This window comes from Pediculus humanus, genomic scaffold (assembly GCF_000006295.1).
Source record: "Pediculus humanus corporis 1103172107869 genomic scaffold, whole genome shotgun sequence".
In the NCBI taxonomy this organism is placed as follows: Eukaryota; Metazoa; Arthropoda; class Insecta; order Psocodea; family Pediculidae; genus Pediculus; species Pediculus humanus.
The window spans coordinates 364,657-380,002 of NW_002987447.1; the positions used below are offsets into that span (position 1 = coordinate 364,657).

The window sequence follows — 15,346 nt, forward strand, 5'->3', positions numbered from 1 at the left end:
TTATTTTTATTTTTTATTTTTAAAATTATGTAATTTAACTTTGGAGGTTTTCAAATTTTTTTTATTAGAATCAGTTCTTTTGAATTTAAAAAATAAAAACAAATATGGCGCCGAATAACAAACTTCGTAAAGTTAAAATCTAATGACCCGACAAAATGGCGTCAGTGGACTACCAACATAAAAAAAATATTGAGTATCTAAATAAGTATACAAATAGAAATGCTTTTTTATTTTAACCAAAACATTTGGATGTAAACTACGACGTTGAAATTTAAAAATAAAAGGTAAATAAAAAATAATTAATTATTTTTAAATATCGGATGCATAAAATATTAATTTAATGTAATTTTAATAATTTAAAAAATTTTTTATTTGACAAAGAAAATTTCAAGGACATCTTAAAAATATCTGAGTCATCAAAATAACCTCTTTAAAATCAACAATATTTGTTTTTAGACAATGTCTAAAGAAAGGGAATTGCCTGATTGCATAGAGCAATTGAGAATTGCCACTAAATCAATGATTTCTGATACGAGTACCAACGGATCTTGTCATAGAAAGTCATTAGACGCACCTTTTGGCCATGTTAAGCTATGGAATAATAATAAATACCAAAATTGCAGCAAATGTGTAACTGGTTGCACTTTTCCATCTTCATCAACTAAATTTAAGCCAGTTAAGCCAAAAGTAAGAGGATTTGGTAATCCCATATTAAGGGATTCTGTGTTAAAGTTATGTGATGACATGAATAACATTTGCATTAAAAAGTGTTCTGTCCCCAAAAATCATAATAAAGAATTAAATTGTTTAGTGAATAAATCAAATAATAGTAATATAAGTTTTAATTCTGTAAGTGATTTAAAAAGTGATTTGAACAAGAAAATTACAGGTAAAAGTTATTCGGTTAAACAAAGCAAATTTAAAGATTCTGATAAAAAAAGATACAGTGATCAAAGTTTATTAGAAAGCAAAGAACAGCAACCTATTTTAGCTCGATTAAGTGATGTTTCTTGTTCCCAACAAGCCAGGATGGGTGCAGATGACACAACAATTGATGACTTGACTGGTTACTTAGATGATATTCTTCACATTCCTAAAAAAATGTCTCATATGGCAGAAATGATGTATATTTGAGTTAATCAAAAAAAATGTAGATTCAAACTCCACGTAGTAAACCTATATTATTTTTTTCTTATGCACATTGTGCATTTTTTTTCTGCATTGTATTTGCTTTCAAATTATTAAGTAATATAAATTTTCTTACTACTTTATTTATTTCTTAAAATTCTTTTTTTTTTTTTTTTTATTCGACGAAACAAAAAAATGAGGTAAAATTCGATGAAAATATTTCAGTCGTATGTGCCAAAATGAGTACGATTTCTATAACATTTATTTATTTATATTCTAACCCCAATATTTTTGTTATAAATTAATCGCTACAAATATTAAACTAAACAAAAATACATTTTTCTGTTACATGTTTAGAAAAAAAAAATATTTATTTTTATTGTGTTAATGCTTTTCGCTGTTTAATTTATTTTCCTAAATATATATATATATATATACGATTTGTTTTTCAAATTATAATTTTCTTTTTTAAATAATTTACATGTTTAAAAATGAATTGATAATTCTTTTAATAATTATGCAATTTTTTATTCATATTAAATTATTATAATATTTTGTCAGAAAGGGGATAATTATTTTGGTAATTTTAAAGGGATTTTAACTTTGATATTTAACATTTTTTTCACATTTTCGAAACTGCATTCATGGTTTTATTCGTTAAATGAAACTTTAATTGGTTTTAACATACAATAAATATGAGATGAACCCCTAATTCTAAATGTTTTTAATTATTTAGGAAAATGTTTAGAAAATAATAAATAAAAAAACAAATTTTAATGACAAAAAAAAAAAAAAAAGTTTTATTTATATAAACTTATTTAAATTTTAATGAAATAAAAATAAGAACATAGAAGAATATTATATATATAATATATGAATTAATTTTATATTTCTGAAAAAAAAAGAAGCAAATAATAATAATAATAATCAATTTAAAAATTAAATGAATTTAAGAATGTTTAAAAAACAGAAAAAAAACATTTAAACAACAAATCAAATGAAGTAGAAACCAACACATTATTTCAATTAGAAAATGAACAATACAATGATTAATTTGTAGCAATTTTTTTTTTGGGCAATTGTCAAGAATAAAATATGATGCTAAATAAACGTTAGGCTTGTAAATTTTTTCTTGAGGAAAAAACATTTAATCAATTATTATACTATTGAAATTAAGACCTTGAATAATTTGTAAATATTACGGGAAAAAAAAAAAAATTGTTTCCGGTAATAATTTAATAATAATTGATACGTTTCACATAAAATTCACATCACACATTTTTTTTTTTTTTTTTTTTTTTTTTTTTTTTTTGGCCCCTAATTAACAAGACTCGAATGCAAATGTAATATATATATATTTGTATTGTAACATTTAAAACTTTTTTTTTTTTTTTTGACCAGAATTTGATATTTATTGTCACGCGGGTGGGCGGATACTTTCGCGTGCCTCGTTAAAAACTCACGAATTGAACTTTCATCACGTTTCAACCAAGCCTCGTTCAAACGTATCGTTTCCAGACTTTGTTGAATTGTTCGTTCCGTTCCAGGGAAATCGTGCTCTTGGAAAAATTTCTCAATTTCCTGTGCTTTTGTTTCGGAAGCAAAATTTTCCGTTGTGTATTTCACGAGGCGAGCCAACAAAAATCCTCCCTGATAATTTACAAAAAAAAAAAAAAAAAAATTAGATCAATTTTATTTTTATGCGTTCGAAATTGCAGCCAATATGGATATGCAATGCAATACAATATTTAAATTACCTCGTATCTTTTCAACAATTCTTGCCAATTTTCTTTGAAAAAATTCCAAGCCAACTTTCTTCCGACGCTACTGAGAGCAGCAACCGAAGTGATAACAAAAACCGAATCCTGACTTCTTACTTCGTCCGAAACGGCAAAGTGTAAAACTTTTTTCAATACTTCTTCATCTTCAATGGCTCCCAAGTTACGGCATATTCTATTCTTTTCCTCGTGTAAATCTGTTTCTCTGTACAACTGAATAAGAAACAAAAAAAAAAGGAATGAATTTAGATTGTAAGATTTACGGGGGGGGAATAATATCTGATAAGAAAATTTTTAATCATCAATTTTATGTTGTTTACCTTTAAAAAGTCGTCGTAAGTTTTTTCGGTACCACTAGACATTACGGCTCTGTAAACGGGTCCTCTCAAATCCGCTGGAATCAAAGATTTCTTATTCAAATGATTTTCAAATCTTATTTTTGATTCGTTGATTACAGATTTTTCTTCGCACGAAGCCAAGCTACCGATGACCAAAGACCTCAGGAGTGTATCCAAGTGACCTAATAATTACAAGTAATTTTTTTTTTTAAACTTTGTCTCCTTTAGATAATAAATTTTTTTTTCCCAATATATTATAGGCGTACTTAAAAAAGTATACATTTTACTTACTTTCGTTTTTCTTTGGCTCCCAGCCCAATTTTTGGTAAATCGGAGTCATTAAAATTCTTACGTAGTTTTTCAAATCTTTTTTTAAATCCGTATGTGACAGCAACAGGCTCAATTTTGCAAGACAATTATTTATACTCGACCAAACTGTGTAGTTATTCTCGTTGCTGAAAGCTTCCATTACTTTTAGTACTTCTACGGTAGGAGTTTCCCCCGCTTGAACCTAATTTTTAATTATAAAACTTAATACGTATTTCTCACGTAAAAATAATCGAAGTTGAATTTTTTGTGTAACCAACCAAAGCAAACAAATCATCCAAAAGACCTAAACGATCCAATGGTGGAAGAGTTTTATCTCTAATGGCGGGCAAGAGTCTATCCAATAATTCAGGAGGATATTGAGTTCTGTAGTAACCGATGGTTCCCCAGTTAATTTTAATCCAACTGTCCATATTGGCGGGTAATGTAACAGCCTGACATTTTTTTTCAAGAACGGTAGAAAATATTTCTCCCTTGTTAGTTGCAATTGTAATGGGAATCATCCAAAGGGCGTCATTATCTGAAAATTAAAATTTTTGAAAAAATAGTAATTTTTTTTGTAAATTCTTGTCAATGCATATCTACAAATCTAATTTACAAACTTTTATTATTTTTATTAACGGCAAATCTTTCTTGAGACAAGGTTAGAACAGTAGAATCTGCGTTCTGTTCAAATTTAACTCTCACAACCGGAAAACCCATTTGTTTTGTCCAAGTACTCATAACGGCTGCAACCGGTTTATTGGACGCTTCCTCTAATGCTGCCCATAAATCTTCCGTGAATGTATTTTTGTATTGATGTTTTGTCAAATAAATATTCATTCCTTTTCGAAAATCCTTAAATTATAAAGTTTATTATTATTATTATTATTATAAGCAGTAAATTCTCTTCTAAAAAGAAAATTTTTTTAAATTTTACCTCATCTCCAATGTATTTATGAAGCATTCGAATTACCGATGCTCCTTTACTGTAAGATATATCATCAAAAATTTCATCTATTTCTGAAGGATGACCGACCGGTACTTCAATCGGATGTGAGCTATCCAAACAATCTAACTCTAAAGCTTTACAATAAGTGTCTGTTACGAATTGAGTCCATATATCATATTCTGGAAACAAATGTTCAACGCAGAGAAATTCAACAAATGATGCGTAACCTTCATTTAGCCAAAGATGCGTCCACCATTCCTAAAAAAAAAAAAAATTATTTTTATTTCTTGACATGTGTTAATATAGGAATTCTTTTTTTTCTCTCTCTCATTAAAAAATTAGTTTTCACTTGACAAAACGTTTTTAATATTTTAAAATTATTTTACCATTGTCACTAAGTTTCCAAACCATTGATGAGCCAATTCGTGACCAACAACAATTGCTATCCATTGTTTACTGCTGGCCGAGGTATTTTTTGGATCTACTAATAAGCAAGTTTCTCTATATGTAACCAATCCCCAATTTTCCATGGCTCCTATAATTTTTTAATTAATTTTTTTTTTTAATATTTTGACGCGAGTACGCTTTTAAAATAGTAAAACATTAGTCAACACTCATGAAATATTTTACCTGCTGAAAAATCTGCAATGGCAATTAAATCAATTTTTGGTAAAGGGTATGCAATGTTAAAATATTCTTTGTAATATGGCAAAACTTTAGTGGCAACTTCTAAAGCAAATTTTCCCTGTTCCTTTTTTCCTACTGGAGTGTAAACTCGTACTATAACTCCATCTTTACTAACATCTTCAATGTAATCATATTCTCCAATAACTACGGCAACTAAATAAGTCGACATAATAGGAGTAGTTGCAAATTTAACTAAACGATTATTGTCCTTTTTTATTTCCTGGGTAACTGGCTAAAAGAGTATAAAATAACTGTAATAATAATCAAAAAATTATTTATGAAAATGTTAAAGTAACATGTATTTTTAATCAAGAGACCATGTTGGACAAAGCAACTTTGTCCAGAGGAACATCTAAAGTAATATCAAATGTTGCTTTGATTGCAGGTTCATCCCAGCATGGAAAACATCTTCGAGCATCAGTCGCCTCAAACTGGGTTACAGCAGCATAACGTTCTTCTCCTGATGGGCTACAAAATAATTCATAAGGTAAGTGAATTTTCTTTTTATCAATTTGAGGATGCATCAGAAACCAATATTATACCTAATGTATTTGCTTCGATACAATCCTTTCATTTTATCTGTAATTTCACCGTGGAAAGCAAGACTAAGACAAGCTTTGCCTACAGGCAAAGGCCTTGGAAATGTTAATGTTAATGTTTCAAGCTCATTAGACACAGTAACAGAGCTGGGTTCTGCAGAACATTGTTGCAAACAATTAATAGAAACTTTATCAATTTTTAAATCCAAGCAGTTTAATATTATTTTATTCGTTGGCTCTTTCACCTGAAATCATTTTTTTCAAGGTTAGGTTTAAAAACTATAATAAAAATAAATAAATAAAACTCTCTAAAAGTATAATTTTAAGAAGAAAAAAATTTTGTTTATATTATTTTAATGAAGGGAAAATAATTTTATTTAATTATTACTAAATATTTAGCTTCTTTTTTTTTATTATTGAATTTCTTAATTTAAAAGATTAGTTGATTTATTTTAATGTTTTTTTTTTTTGCAAATTTTAAAATTATACTAGTAAATAAGGCATAAACCCAAGGCCAAACAAAAATTATACAATTCTCAACTTACCTCCACATCAACATTTACAGATCCTTCAAAAATGAATTTTTCCAAATCAGGCTTGAGAAACAAATCATAATGAGAGGGTATCACATTTTTAGGTAAACGTTCAAAAGGTTTTTTTCCTTCGCTTTTAATTTCCTTTCGATCACACATGGTCTCTGAGTAGAACCTGTAGTTTATAAATCTATCGTAAAATTTTTTAATTTGAATATTTGATAACAATTGATAAGCAATTTTTCTGCACTCGGTTGTGCTACTTCTGACACAAAAGCCCAGTTTTGAATAACGGTATTTTACATAAACTTGTTTTACCGAGTGAACCGTTTGTTTCTTCTGAAAAAGGTATTGATTAAAAACCCGTGCTAAGTACATTTATCGATACAAATATCGAAAATTTTTTATAATTTATACGACAACGGCACGCCGGTACAATAATACAAAAAATCACCGTCAGATAATGCAATTATTTTTTTTTTTTTTTGTTTGTTTGTTTGTTTGTTTGTTTCTTTGAATAATATTCAATTAAAATTTTCAAAAGTATTAAAAATAAAAAAGAAAAAAAAATTTTTTTTCCTCAGGATAATTTGGAATAGAAAAAAATAAGAAAAAAAAATAAACAAAAATAATAATCTTACTTTTACTTCTTTACTCCAATTTTACTGAGTCACACATAACTCGCCATTTGCAACATTCGAATTATGTAATGAACGGTAGTCGAATACGGACACAAAAAACTTGTAAAGACTTTTTTTCACAAAATATCCTTACCGAGTCCTTTATGAGAATAACAATGTATGTTGCTCAAATATTGTGAATATAACAAATTCAATAAAAAAGCACCTAAAATGCGAAGCCTTCTTTTTTTTTTTTTTTTTTCTTTCTGAGTAACGGTATTTTTTTTTATTGCTCAATTAATTTAAAACTGCCGGTTGGTTATTCTACAACTTTTTTCCCCTGCCAAAAAAAAAAAAAAACTTCTTTAAAATAATTAATTCGATTATTTCATTTTCATTTTTCCTAAAAAACAAAAAAAAAACTACAAACAATTATTAATAATTACAAAGTATTTTATTTAATAATTTATTTTCATTAATATACGCCATTTTGTTGCATAAGTTGGTACGATAATTTTTTTAAAATGAGATTTTATTAAAGGTATTATTTATAATAAATTAATTTTTATAATAATTAAAACTTTTATTTATTTATTTAAATAAATAATACTTAAACTTATTTATTTTCAAAAAATTGGTTGTTATTATTAGGAAGATCGTGCGATTTTAATTTTTTTCTCTCAAATTCATTCTCCATTAATTATTAACATATGATCATTTTAAAATTTTATTTTTAAATTTAAATATAAATTATAGTAATAATAATAATAATTTGTTTTTGTTTAGGTGAAAATTATAAAATGTAAAATAATCCATAAATTTATTTAAAACAAAAGTATGAAAATGAATAAGCAAAAAAAAAAAATACCTTAGGTAAGAGTTTTTATTATTATTATTATTATTATTATTATTCAAAATGTCGCGTTATTATTTAAACAGCTGAACAAGTAAAAAAAAAAATTTAAATTTTTTTACAATGGCAGAACAAAAAAAAAAAAAAAAAAACACGTGCAATCGAAAGGAAAAAACACATTTTAAAGTAATTTAAAAAAAATGTTTTTACAAAACTGATTAAAAATAACAAAACAATGAATAATAAAATTTGTTTTTTTTTGGGGGGGGGGAGGGGGGCTTTTTCAAATTCATTTGATTAAATTTTTTTTTTTTTAAACGAAATAATCGCACAATTAAAATTTTTTTACGATTATTATTATAATTATTAATTAATATTATATACATAAAATTTTATATCTTTTTAAAAGAAATCTAATATTTACTATCATATTCATATAAATATATATAAACATTACATTAAAAATTACTTAGTTAAATAATAATTATTAATAAATATTTATAAGATAGTAAATAAATAAAACAATAATAATATATCATCTTTGTCGTTATAAATATGATTCAAAGGATTTTCCACCCCCTCTCCCCCCCCAATAGCATAAATATTAAAATTATCAACCCCCTTTTTTTTCATAAACTTAAATTGATTTTAAATAATAAGTTTATGTAATATTTATATAATTAAAGTTTTTTTACATAAAACAAATTTATTATTTAATATAAAAAAAACAACTTTATACAAATAATTATTATTATTATTATTTAACTTTGAATATAAATAAATAAGCAAGAGAAAAAAAAATTTTTTAAATAAAATTTTATTGATTTTTAATCATAAAAAAAAATAAAATTAAAATTAAACAAAAATAAATAAATAAATAAAGCAATTTTGTATAGTTTATTTCATAATAATAATAATAATAGAATAAGAGTTAGAGTTTGTGACACATAAAAAATTATTATTATTATTTACTTCTTCTATAATGACTACACTTAATTAATAAATTCTACTTTAATTAAATACTTAAATATATATATATATATATATATATATAAACACTAGCCTTAATATTTCTTTATTTTTTTTTTTGACAATTTCACATAAGCGAAATATGCAGAATAATAATAATAATAATAATATCCTTGTGCTTTTTTTCCCGAGTAAAAACAAAATAATAATAATAATAATAATTAAATACTAATAATGTATTTAGGAAAAAAAAAGATAAATTATGGATTTATTTACATGGAATTATAAAATTTTCCGCCATTTTATTTATTTATTTACTTTTTATTTCTTCTATACTACCAACCTCACCGACGCATTTGTTTTTTTTTTCCGTTATAATAAAATTATGATTTTTCGAATTTGGTAATTCTGAATTGTCAACATGTCGATTATTTTTTTCTAAAAAATTTTCAACTATGCTTCCTTTTTCGCTAGGTAGAAAAAAAAGTAATTAATTTTTTTGATCTTTAATAATTTATAATAACTGATTAAATTTTATTCGTACCTATCTTCAGAATTTAAACTTGGCAATTCCGTTTCTTCATCATCATCATCATCATCAAATCCAGATTCATCGACATCAATACTAAATATCGAACTCGTTTGAGATTCGACATCTTGTACGGCAATTTTTAAAGATAAAGCAACCAATTTTGCATTTTCTATTATTTCTTTTCTTTCGTCGGGTCCCAAATCATTTTTCAAATTTATTTGTTGTGATTCAACTAATAATTCTTCATTCTTAAAAATTTTTTCCAGATTGTCTAAAATCAAATATATATATATGTGTTTATCTTAATAATTTGAATTTTATCAACGGTGAGTAACAAAGTGCATTGATAAGAAACTGATAAAACCTTTTACCTTTATTTTCTTCTAATTTATCTACACTTTCTTCATTTTTATTACCCGCCATTAAATAATTTCCTTTAAAATCTCTTATCGTATATGTTCTATATCTATCCTGTGATGCAAGCCTTCTCTCTTTGGGTGTAAATTTTTTTTTCGTTTCGTTTATTTGTAATTCTTTATTAAATTCCAACGTGTTATTAGGATTAATAGATTCCGTTAAAGATTGAACATTAAAATGTTTATTATCTTCATCGTCTCCCATTTGATGATAATTTTTTGAATTGTACATGATGGATTCAATATCAAAATCTTGTCCGTGTTGACTATCCGCCATTTCTGATGTTAAACTTGCTATTGATATTATGCTATTATCTAAATCAAGGGCATCGTACGGTACCGAACCATAACTTGGTAAACTAATAAAATCATTTGACAGTAAAGATTTATCGTTGTTCGAATTAAAAAATTTATATTCTTTTTTTTCTATATTATTATTATTATAAGTTTCGAATTCGTCAAAATCTAATGTTTCATCGCTTACGTCCAACAAACTACAATCTTCCGTATCTAAAAATGAACTGCAAGAAGGAACAGAGATTTGTGAATTTATACTAAAACTCATATCGAATATTTCTTGTTGACTTTTTTTTATATTTTCACACTCGAAAAAATTTGTTATTTCAGAACCGATTTTAAAATTTGGTATTAAATAATTATTATCAGTCGGTGATTTATAATTTTCCGATTGGAAAGATGATAAATTATTTGTCGTCGTTGGAAAAGTTACATCGTTTTCATTCCATTTTCCCCCACAATTTTCTTTCTTTAATTTTTTTTTATAAAATTCCTCGGGTTTGACACTTTTAAATGTACAAGTGCAAAATTCTTCGCCACATTTACAATTTTTTATATTTATTTTTTCCGATTTGTTTTGTTGACAATTTAATAATTTCGAATTAATAATTTCTTTTGTGTTATCATTTTCAACTTCCTTTGTTGTTATTATCAAATCAGAATTCGTCGTTCGTTCCAATAATTCATTATTATTATTATTTTTTTTTTGACTTGATGATAAAATTAAAGGTTCATCGATATCACGTTCCTTTTTTGAATCATTATCATCATCATCATCGCATTTTAAATTTAATGTTGATGATGATTTTTTATTCATAGAATCACCTAAAATAAAACATTTTCTCAAATTTAAAGTTGAAAAATTTTATGTTTTGTCGCTAAAAAAAAAAAAATAATCGAAATTAAAATTTAGTTTAACAGTTTAAGAGACATGCAAAGCTAAATTTAATCATTTTTTTTTGCACATAAAATGATTTTTACAGTCCATACATTTATTGTAAACACTTTTCAAGGGTTGAAATTAACCTATAATGAACTTGATCACAGGTAAAAAGTTAAAATTTGGGAGGGAAAATTTTTTTTTTTTTGAATTCTATTCAGTTAGAAACGGATTAAAGATATACAACCATGGATTTAAAAATGAAAATAAAAATTTAACAGTAAAAATTTATTTCAACAGTAATTTTTAATTAATTATTATTACAAATAAAATTATTGAACTTTATACAAAAAAAAAAAAAAAAAATACTTTCAATACTTTTTTGGGTTAATAACTAAATTGCATTTTGTTTATAGTAAAAGTGAAGGAAGACATTTTAATGTGCGCAAATCTAATTTGCAAATAAAATAATATTTTATTAATTACTAATTAAATAAATGATTTCAGGTGTGATACCTACATAAAATTTTCATTTTTTCATTCTAACGTATGAAGAAAATTGATTTATAATAAAAAAAAACTTGACTAACTTGGCTTTTTTTTATTTTGTTCCAACGTATATTTTGCTTATTACTTACTTTTACTTTGTAAATTCATCATTAGTTGATGTTTTGAAACTGGAACATCCGTAGTTTTACAAACTAATTTCATATCTTGAGTATTTTCTTTCAAGGTATTTTGAGATCTACAATAAAAAAAAGTCAGGTACTTATTTAGAATGCCATTAAACTTTGTGCAAAAGAATAAATTATTTACCTGGTTTCGATAGTAGGGATTCCAATTTTGGTATTCAATTTAGATTTTTGTTCTTTCACATTTTCTGTGCGCGAATCATTCTAGAAAATAAAATTTTTTTAAAAATAAAATACATATAAATATAAATTAAAATAATGATGATGAGTAATTTACTTTTTTTGTGAGATCATCACAACCGTTGTCAAAAGAAGAAGAATGAGATGATGATGATGATGGTATTTTTTCATTTGGGTTATCCGAGGGTAGATTTCTTAAATCTTGATTTGATGAAAAATTATTATTAAGAATTGAAAAACCATCTTCCGATGATTGCGGTCTACTAATCGATGGATCTAAATTTAAATGATAATTTTAGTTTTTTTTTTTTTTAATACGAGTTTTTGTATTTTAAATGAGAAAAATTTTCCTTTTACTTGATAGTATTTGACTTTTTGGCCTGGTCTTTAAAACTGGGATTTTCCGTTTCGTTTTGTTTTCTTCCACGTTATTTCCTCCGGAAGCAGCTCCATCAGCTGCAGTATCTTTGTCTTGTAATAATGATTCTTTCGAACTCGATTTCTTATCACTTAATTTTTTTCTATGAGTTAATGTTGGTATCATTGACGTTTTATACCTAGAAATTTATTTTTTTTAAATCAAAATTTTGTTTATTTGGCTGGGTTTAAAAATAATTTTTCGTTCGAAATAAAAAAAACCTTTTAATCATTTTCTGATCGGATTTATCCAATATTTTACTATCTTTTAAACTTTCGTGCATGGTCACACTTTTATAAGATGGTTCTTGTTTTTGTAATGCGGTCAATCTATTTATTTTCTCACAAGCTGAATCTGATTTTGCAGATACGACAGACTCTCTACTGTTAGATCGCATAGACATGACTAAACCTTTGGCACTATCTACAGCTTTTGACGTATCATCCTCGTGAGTCGGTGAAAGGTTTGATTCTATATTATCACACGTTTCAGTCAATGTAATATCTATTTCCTGCTTTAAGGCACGTTGCTTACGAACCGTTAACGAAGGTAAACTTTGTAAACCTAAAATTTTTTTTAAATTTAAATGTGTTTATGTGTTGTTGTTCATCACGTTATCAAATATGTTAAAGTAATACCTAAACTTCTGGCTGTAGAATCCATGCTTGATGTTAGCGAACCGTTTGGATTGGCTGTTAATAAGTTTTTCAAAGCAGCACTGGATCCCATTGCAATCATTTTATGTTTCGACTGAACCAAATTACGCAACATACTAGGTGCACCCATTTCCCACAATTTATTCTGATCTTCTTCGCATCTGTTTAAATGAAATTATAATTATTATTATTATTATTAAGATTATGTCATACTCGTAATTTGCTTATAAGTTTTACATACCTGGCTGATAAATTCCACAGAGTACCACAAGCATTACTAACAATTGTCAAACTTGGACTTTTTAATTGTTCCAAAAGGATTTCAAAACAATTATTTTCCCTGAGTATTTGCCTATACTCATCCTTAACAGCTATATGACTAGAAACATTTCGCAAAATACCACCGGCATTTTCAACAATTGCTAATGTATTTGAAGAAGGATTATAACGAAGCATTTTTATTAGAAAAGACAGGGCTCCGGGTACAGAACAAATGTCTACCTAAAATAACAAAATTTAAACAATAAAAGCATTTTTAAAATTCGTCAAAAACCGTTATCAAAATAATAATAATAACATTTTAAATATACAATTACTTGAACAAAAAGATAAATTTAAGTAAATAATGCAGTTTTCAGTTAATTTCTTAAAAACTATTTTTAATTCACTTAATTAAAATAAAAATTAGAAAATTAATTGTGTTTACTTATTTATGATATGCTATTATGAATGATATCAATCATTGTTGACAAACAATACAACTGTTTTAGTACACATTTGTTTACATTTGTCTGTGCTCACAATCAATCGTTTTAGATAAGATAATTTTTGCAGAAACATATAATTTTATACGGTAATCACAAAATTTATATTAATTATTAATTCTGGCGTGTTTAATGAAGTTTAGCTTATTTTAAGAAATATATATATTTTTTTTTAAAATTTGAACTTTGCGCATCGATTTAACTCTTACAATATTGGAGGATTTGCAATTAAGATAAAAACTTTAGTTTAGCTAAGTGATTATTTAAATGGCAATAACGGTTTATATATACCTTGTTCGCTGAACAATGAGCTGACAAATTCCAAAGCGCAGATAATATAGATTTTTGTGTAGACTCTTTTTTTCCCTTCATACCGGCTATTGTCAAAGCCGTTACTGCTCCCACATTTTGAAGTACTTGCTTACTTTCAGCGTCAGCTCTCCTGTAATTTTTAACAAATTATAAATAAGTAATTTTTTTTGACTATTGACAAAAAATAATACTAATACTTTTAAGGAAACTAATTTCGATAACATAATAATATTCTTTTAAATTAAATGGTAAAAAAACATAAGACTTGCCAGGATAAATTACGCAAAACGCTTGCAGTTACTTGTAGAAGATCTTCGCAAGATGTTTTTAATTGATCAACCAATGCTAACATAAATTTATCCAAACTGCATAAAAGAGATTTATTTCTAACATCTCCGAAAGTTAAATTAGTTAAAGACATTCCAGCAAATCTTCGCAAAGTAGTACAATCGTTATCACATGAAAGCCCATGTTCTTCGTGATCAATCTGCAGACAAACATTTTAAAGATATAATAAACTTTTAATCAAACTGTTGAACAATATTCAATTCAATTCATGTATCAGATCGCGTCAATTGAATACTTTTTAAAATTTACAAATTACAAAAATAAAGGTTGTGAACAAGAAAATATTCTTTGAACTTTGATTACCTGGATTAATTCAGCAATTGCATGTAAACCCCCCAAGGTGCAAATGGTCTGTCGGTGTTCAGCATCAAAAGAAAATTTCATTAAAGCTCCTATAGCAGCAACAGGGTGTTTTTCTTCATTTTCCGAAACTACTATTGAAATAAGTTTATTATTGCCTAGCTATACAAAAACAGTAAACAATTTTAAATTATTATCGTTACCTTTTTGGGAATCATCTGCGCAATGGTTCGCTTGTAAATTATCACAGTACTCTCTTATTTGGTGCAGTAGTTTTAAAACCCGAATTTCACGTCTTTTACGTTTATCATCGTTCTGTGCATGGACTATGTTGTGTAAAGCTTGAGCAGCCCTACTTCTTATTTCGGCATCACGTTCTGAAGAGTATATAAGTTGAACAAGTAAAGGTAAACAACCGCTCTGACGCATTGCATGACAACTTTCAACCGAGGAGGACATGGCTAAAAATGTTTTCGACATATCTTTTCTATTATTCGTTCCTGAAAAAAAAAATTTAAACTTATACTCCCTGTAAGACTTAATAAAACCCCTAATTTAAAATTTAAATTTATAATTGAATTACCTAACATTGAAATTAAATTGCACACCATTTCTACTTTGGCATCCAACTGTAATTGACTGTAAGCTCTTGAAAGTGAATTAAAATCTTGACTTTCATCATTTGAAATCAAATGAAAATCCGTTGAAAAGTCCTGAAATTAAATAGTTTTATTTGTAGATTATTCAACTGAAAATTAAATCAGTATACATATTTTAAATTATATGAATACAAGAATCAATAACCCGCCCAATTAATCTTCTTTGTTTTATTTATTTATATATATAAT

The 15,346-nt window shown here is 26.0% G+C and overlaps 3 protein-coding genes across 3 annotated transcripts in view; 1 reads left to right on the forward strand and 2 right to left on the reverse strand.

Moving 5' to 3' along the window:
- Window positions 1–104: 104 nt before the first annotated feature.
- Window positions 105–1,134, forward strand: Phum_PHUM390650 (uncharacterized protein; the record flags this gene model as incomplete). The annotated part of the gene is made up of 2 exons (XM_002428513.1): window positions 105–131; window positions 457–1,134. The coding sequence occupies 2 exons, from the start codon at window positions 105–107 to the stop codon at window positions 1,132–1,134; spliced, it is 705 nt and encodes a 234-aa protein (XP_002428558.1).
- Window positions 1,135–2,286: 1,152 nt separating this feature from the next.
- On the reverse strand, window positions 2,287–6,420 carry Phum_PHUM390660 (Aminopeptidase N precursor, putative; the record flags this gene model as incomplete). Its single annotated transcript, XM_002428514.1, has 13 exons — window positions 2,287–2,307; window positions 2,566–2,778; window positions 2,886–3,119; window positions 3,227–3,426; window positions 3,536–3,755; window positions 3,832–4,091; window positions 4,174–4,408; window positions 4,491–4,760; window positions 4,889–5,037; window positions 5,133–5,421; window positions 5,507–5,657; window positions 5,732–5,973; window positions 6,274–6,420. 13 exons carry the CDS (start codon window positions 6,418–6,420, stop codon window positions 2,287–2,289), a joined length of 2,631 nt encoding a protein of 876 aa, XP_002428559.1.
- A 2,817-nt stretch (window positions 6,421–9,237) lies between these two features.
- The window catches only part of Phum_PHUM390670 (adenomatous polyposis coli protein, putative), a gene marked incomplete at both ends in the record, with an annotated part of 6,865 nt that continues 756 nt past the window's right edge, over window positions 9,238–15,346 (reverse strand). Inside the window, 14 exons of the mRNA XM_002428515.1 lie at window positions 9,238–9,506; window positions 9,607–10,773; window positions 11,467–11,573; window positions 11,645–11,724; window positions 11,798–11,901; window positions 12,058–12,257; window positions 12,340–12,682; window positions 12,757–12,935; window positions 13,016–13,275; window positions 13,830–13,980; window positions 14,120–14,337; window positions 14,502–14,629; window positions 14,702–14,998; window positions 15,082–15,211. Of these exons, the coding sequence (XP_002428560.1) occupies window positions 9,238–9,506; window positions 9,607–10,773; window positions 11,467–11,573; window positions 11,645–11,724; window positions 11,798–11,901; window positions 12,058–12,257; window positions 12,340–12,682; window positions 12,757–12,935; window positions 13,016–13,275; window positions 13,830–13,980; window positions 14,120–14,337; window positions 14,502–14,629; window positions 14,702–14,998; window positions 15,082–15,211 (3,633 nt within the window). The remainder of the gene's footprint in view (window positions 9,507–9,606; window positions 10,774–11,466; window positions 11,574–11,644; window positions 11,725–11,797; window positions 11,902–12,057; window positions 12,258–12,339; window positions 12,683–12,756; window positions 12,936–13,015; window positions 13,276–13,829; window positions 13,981–14,119; window positions 14,338–14,501; window positions 14,630–14,701; window positions 14,999–15,081; window positions 15,212–15,346) is intronic.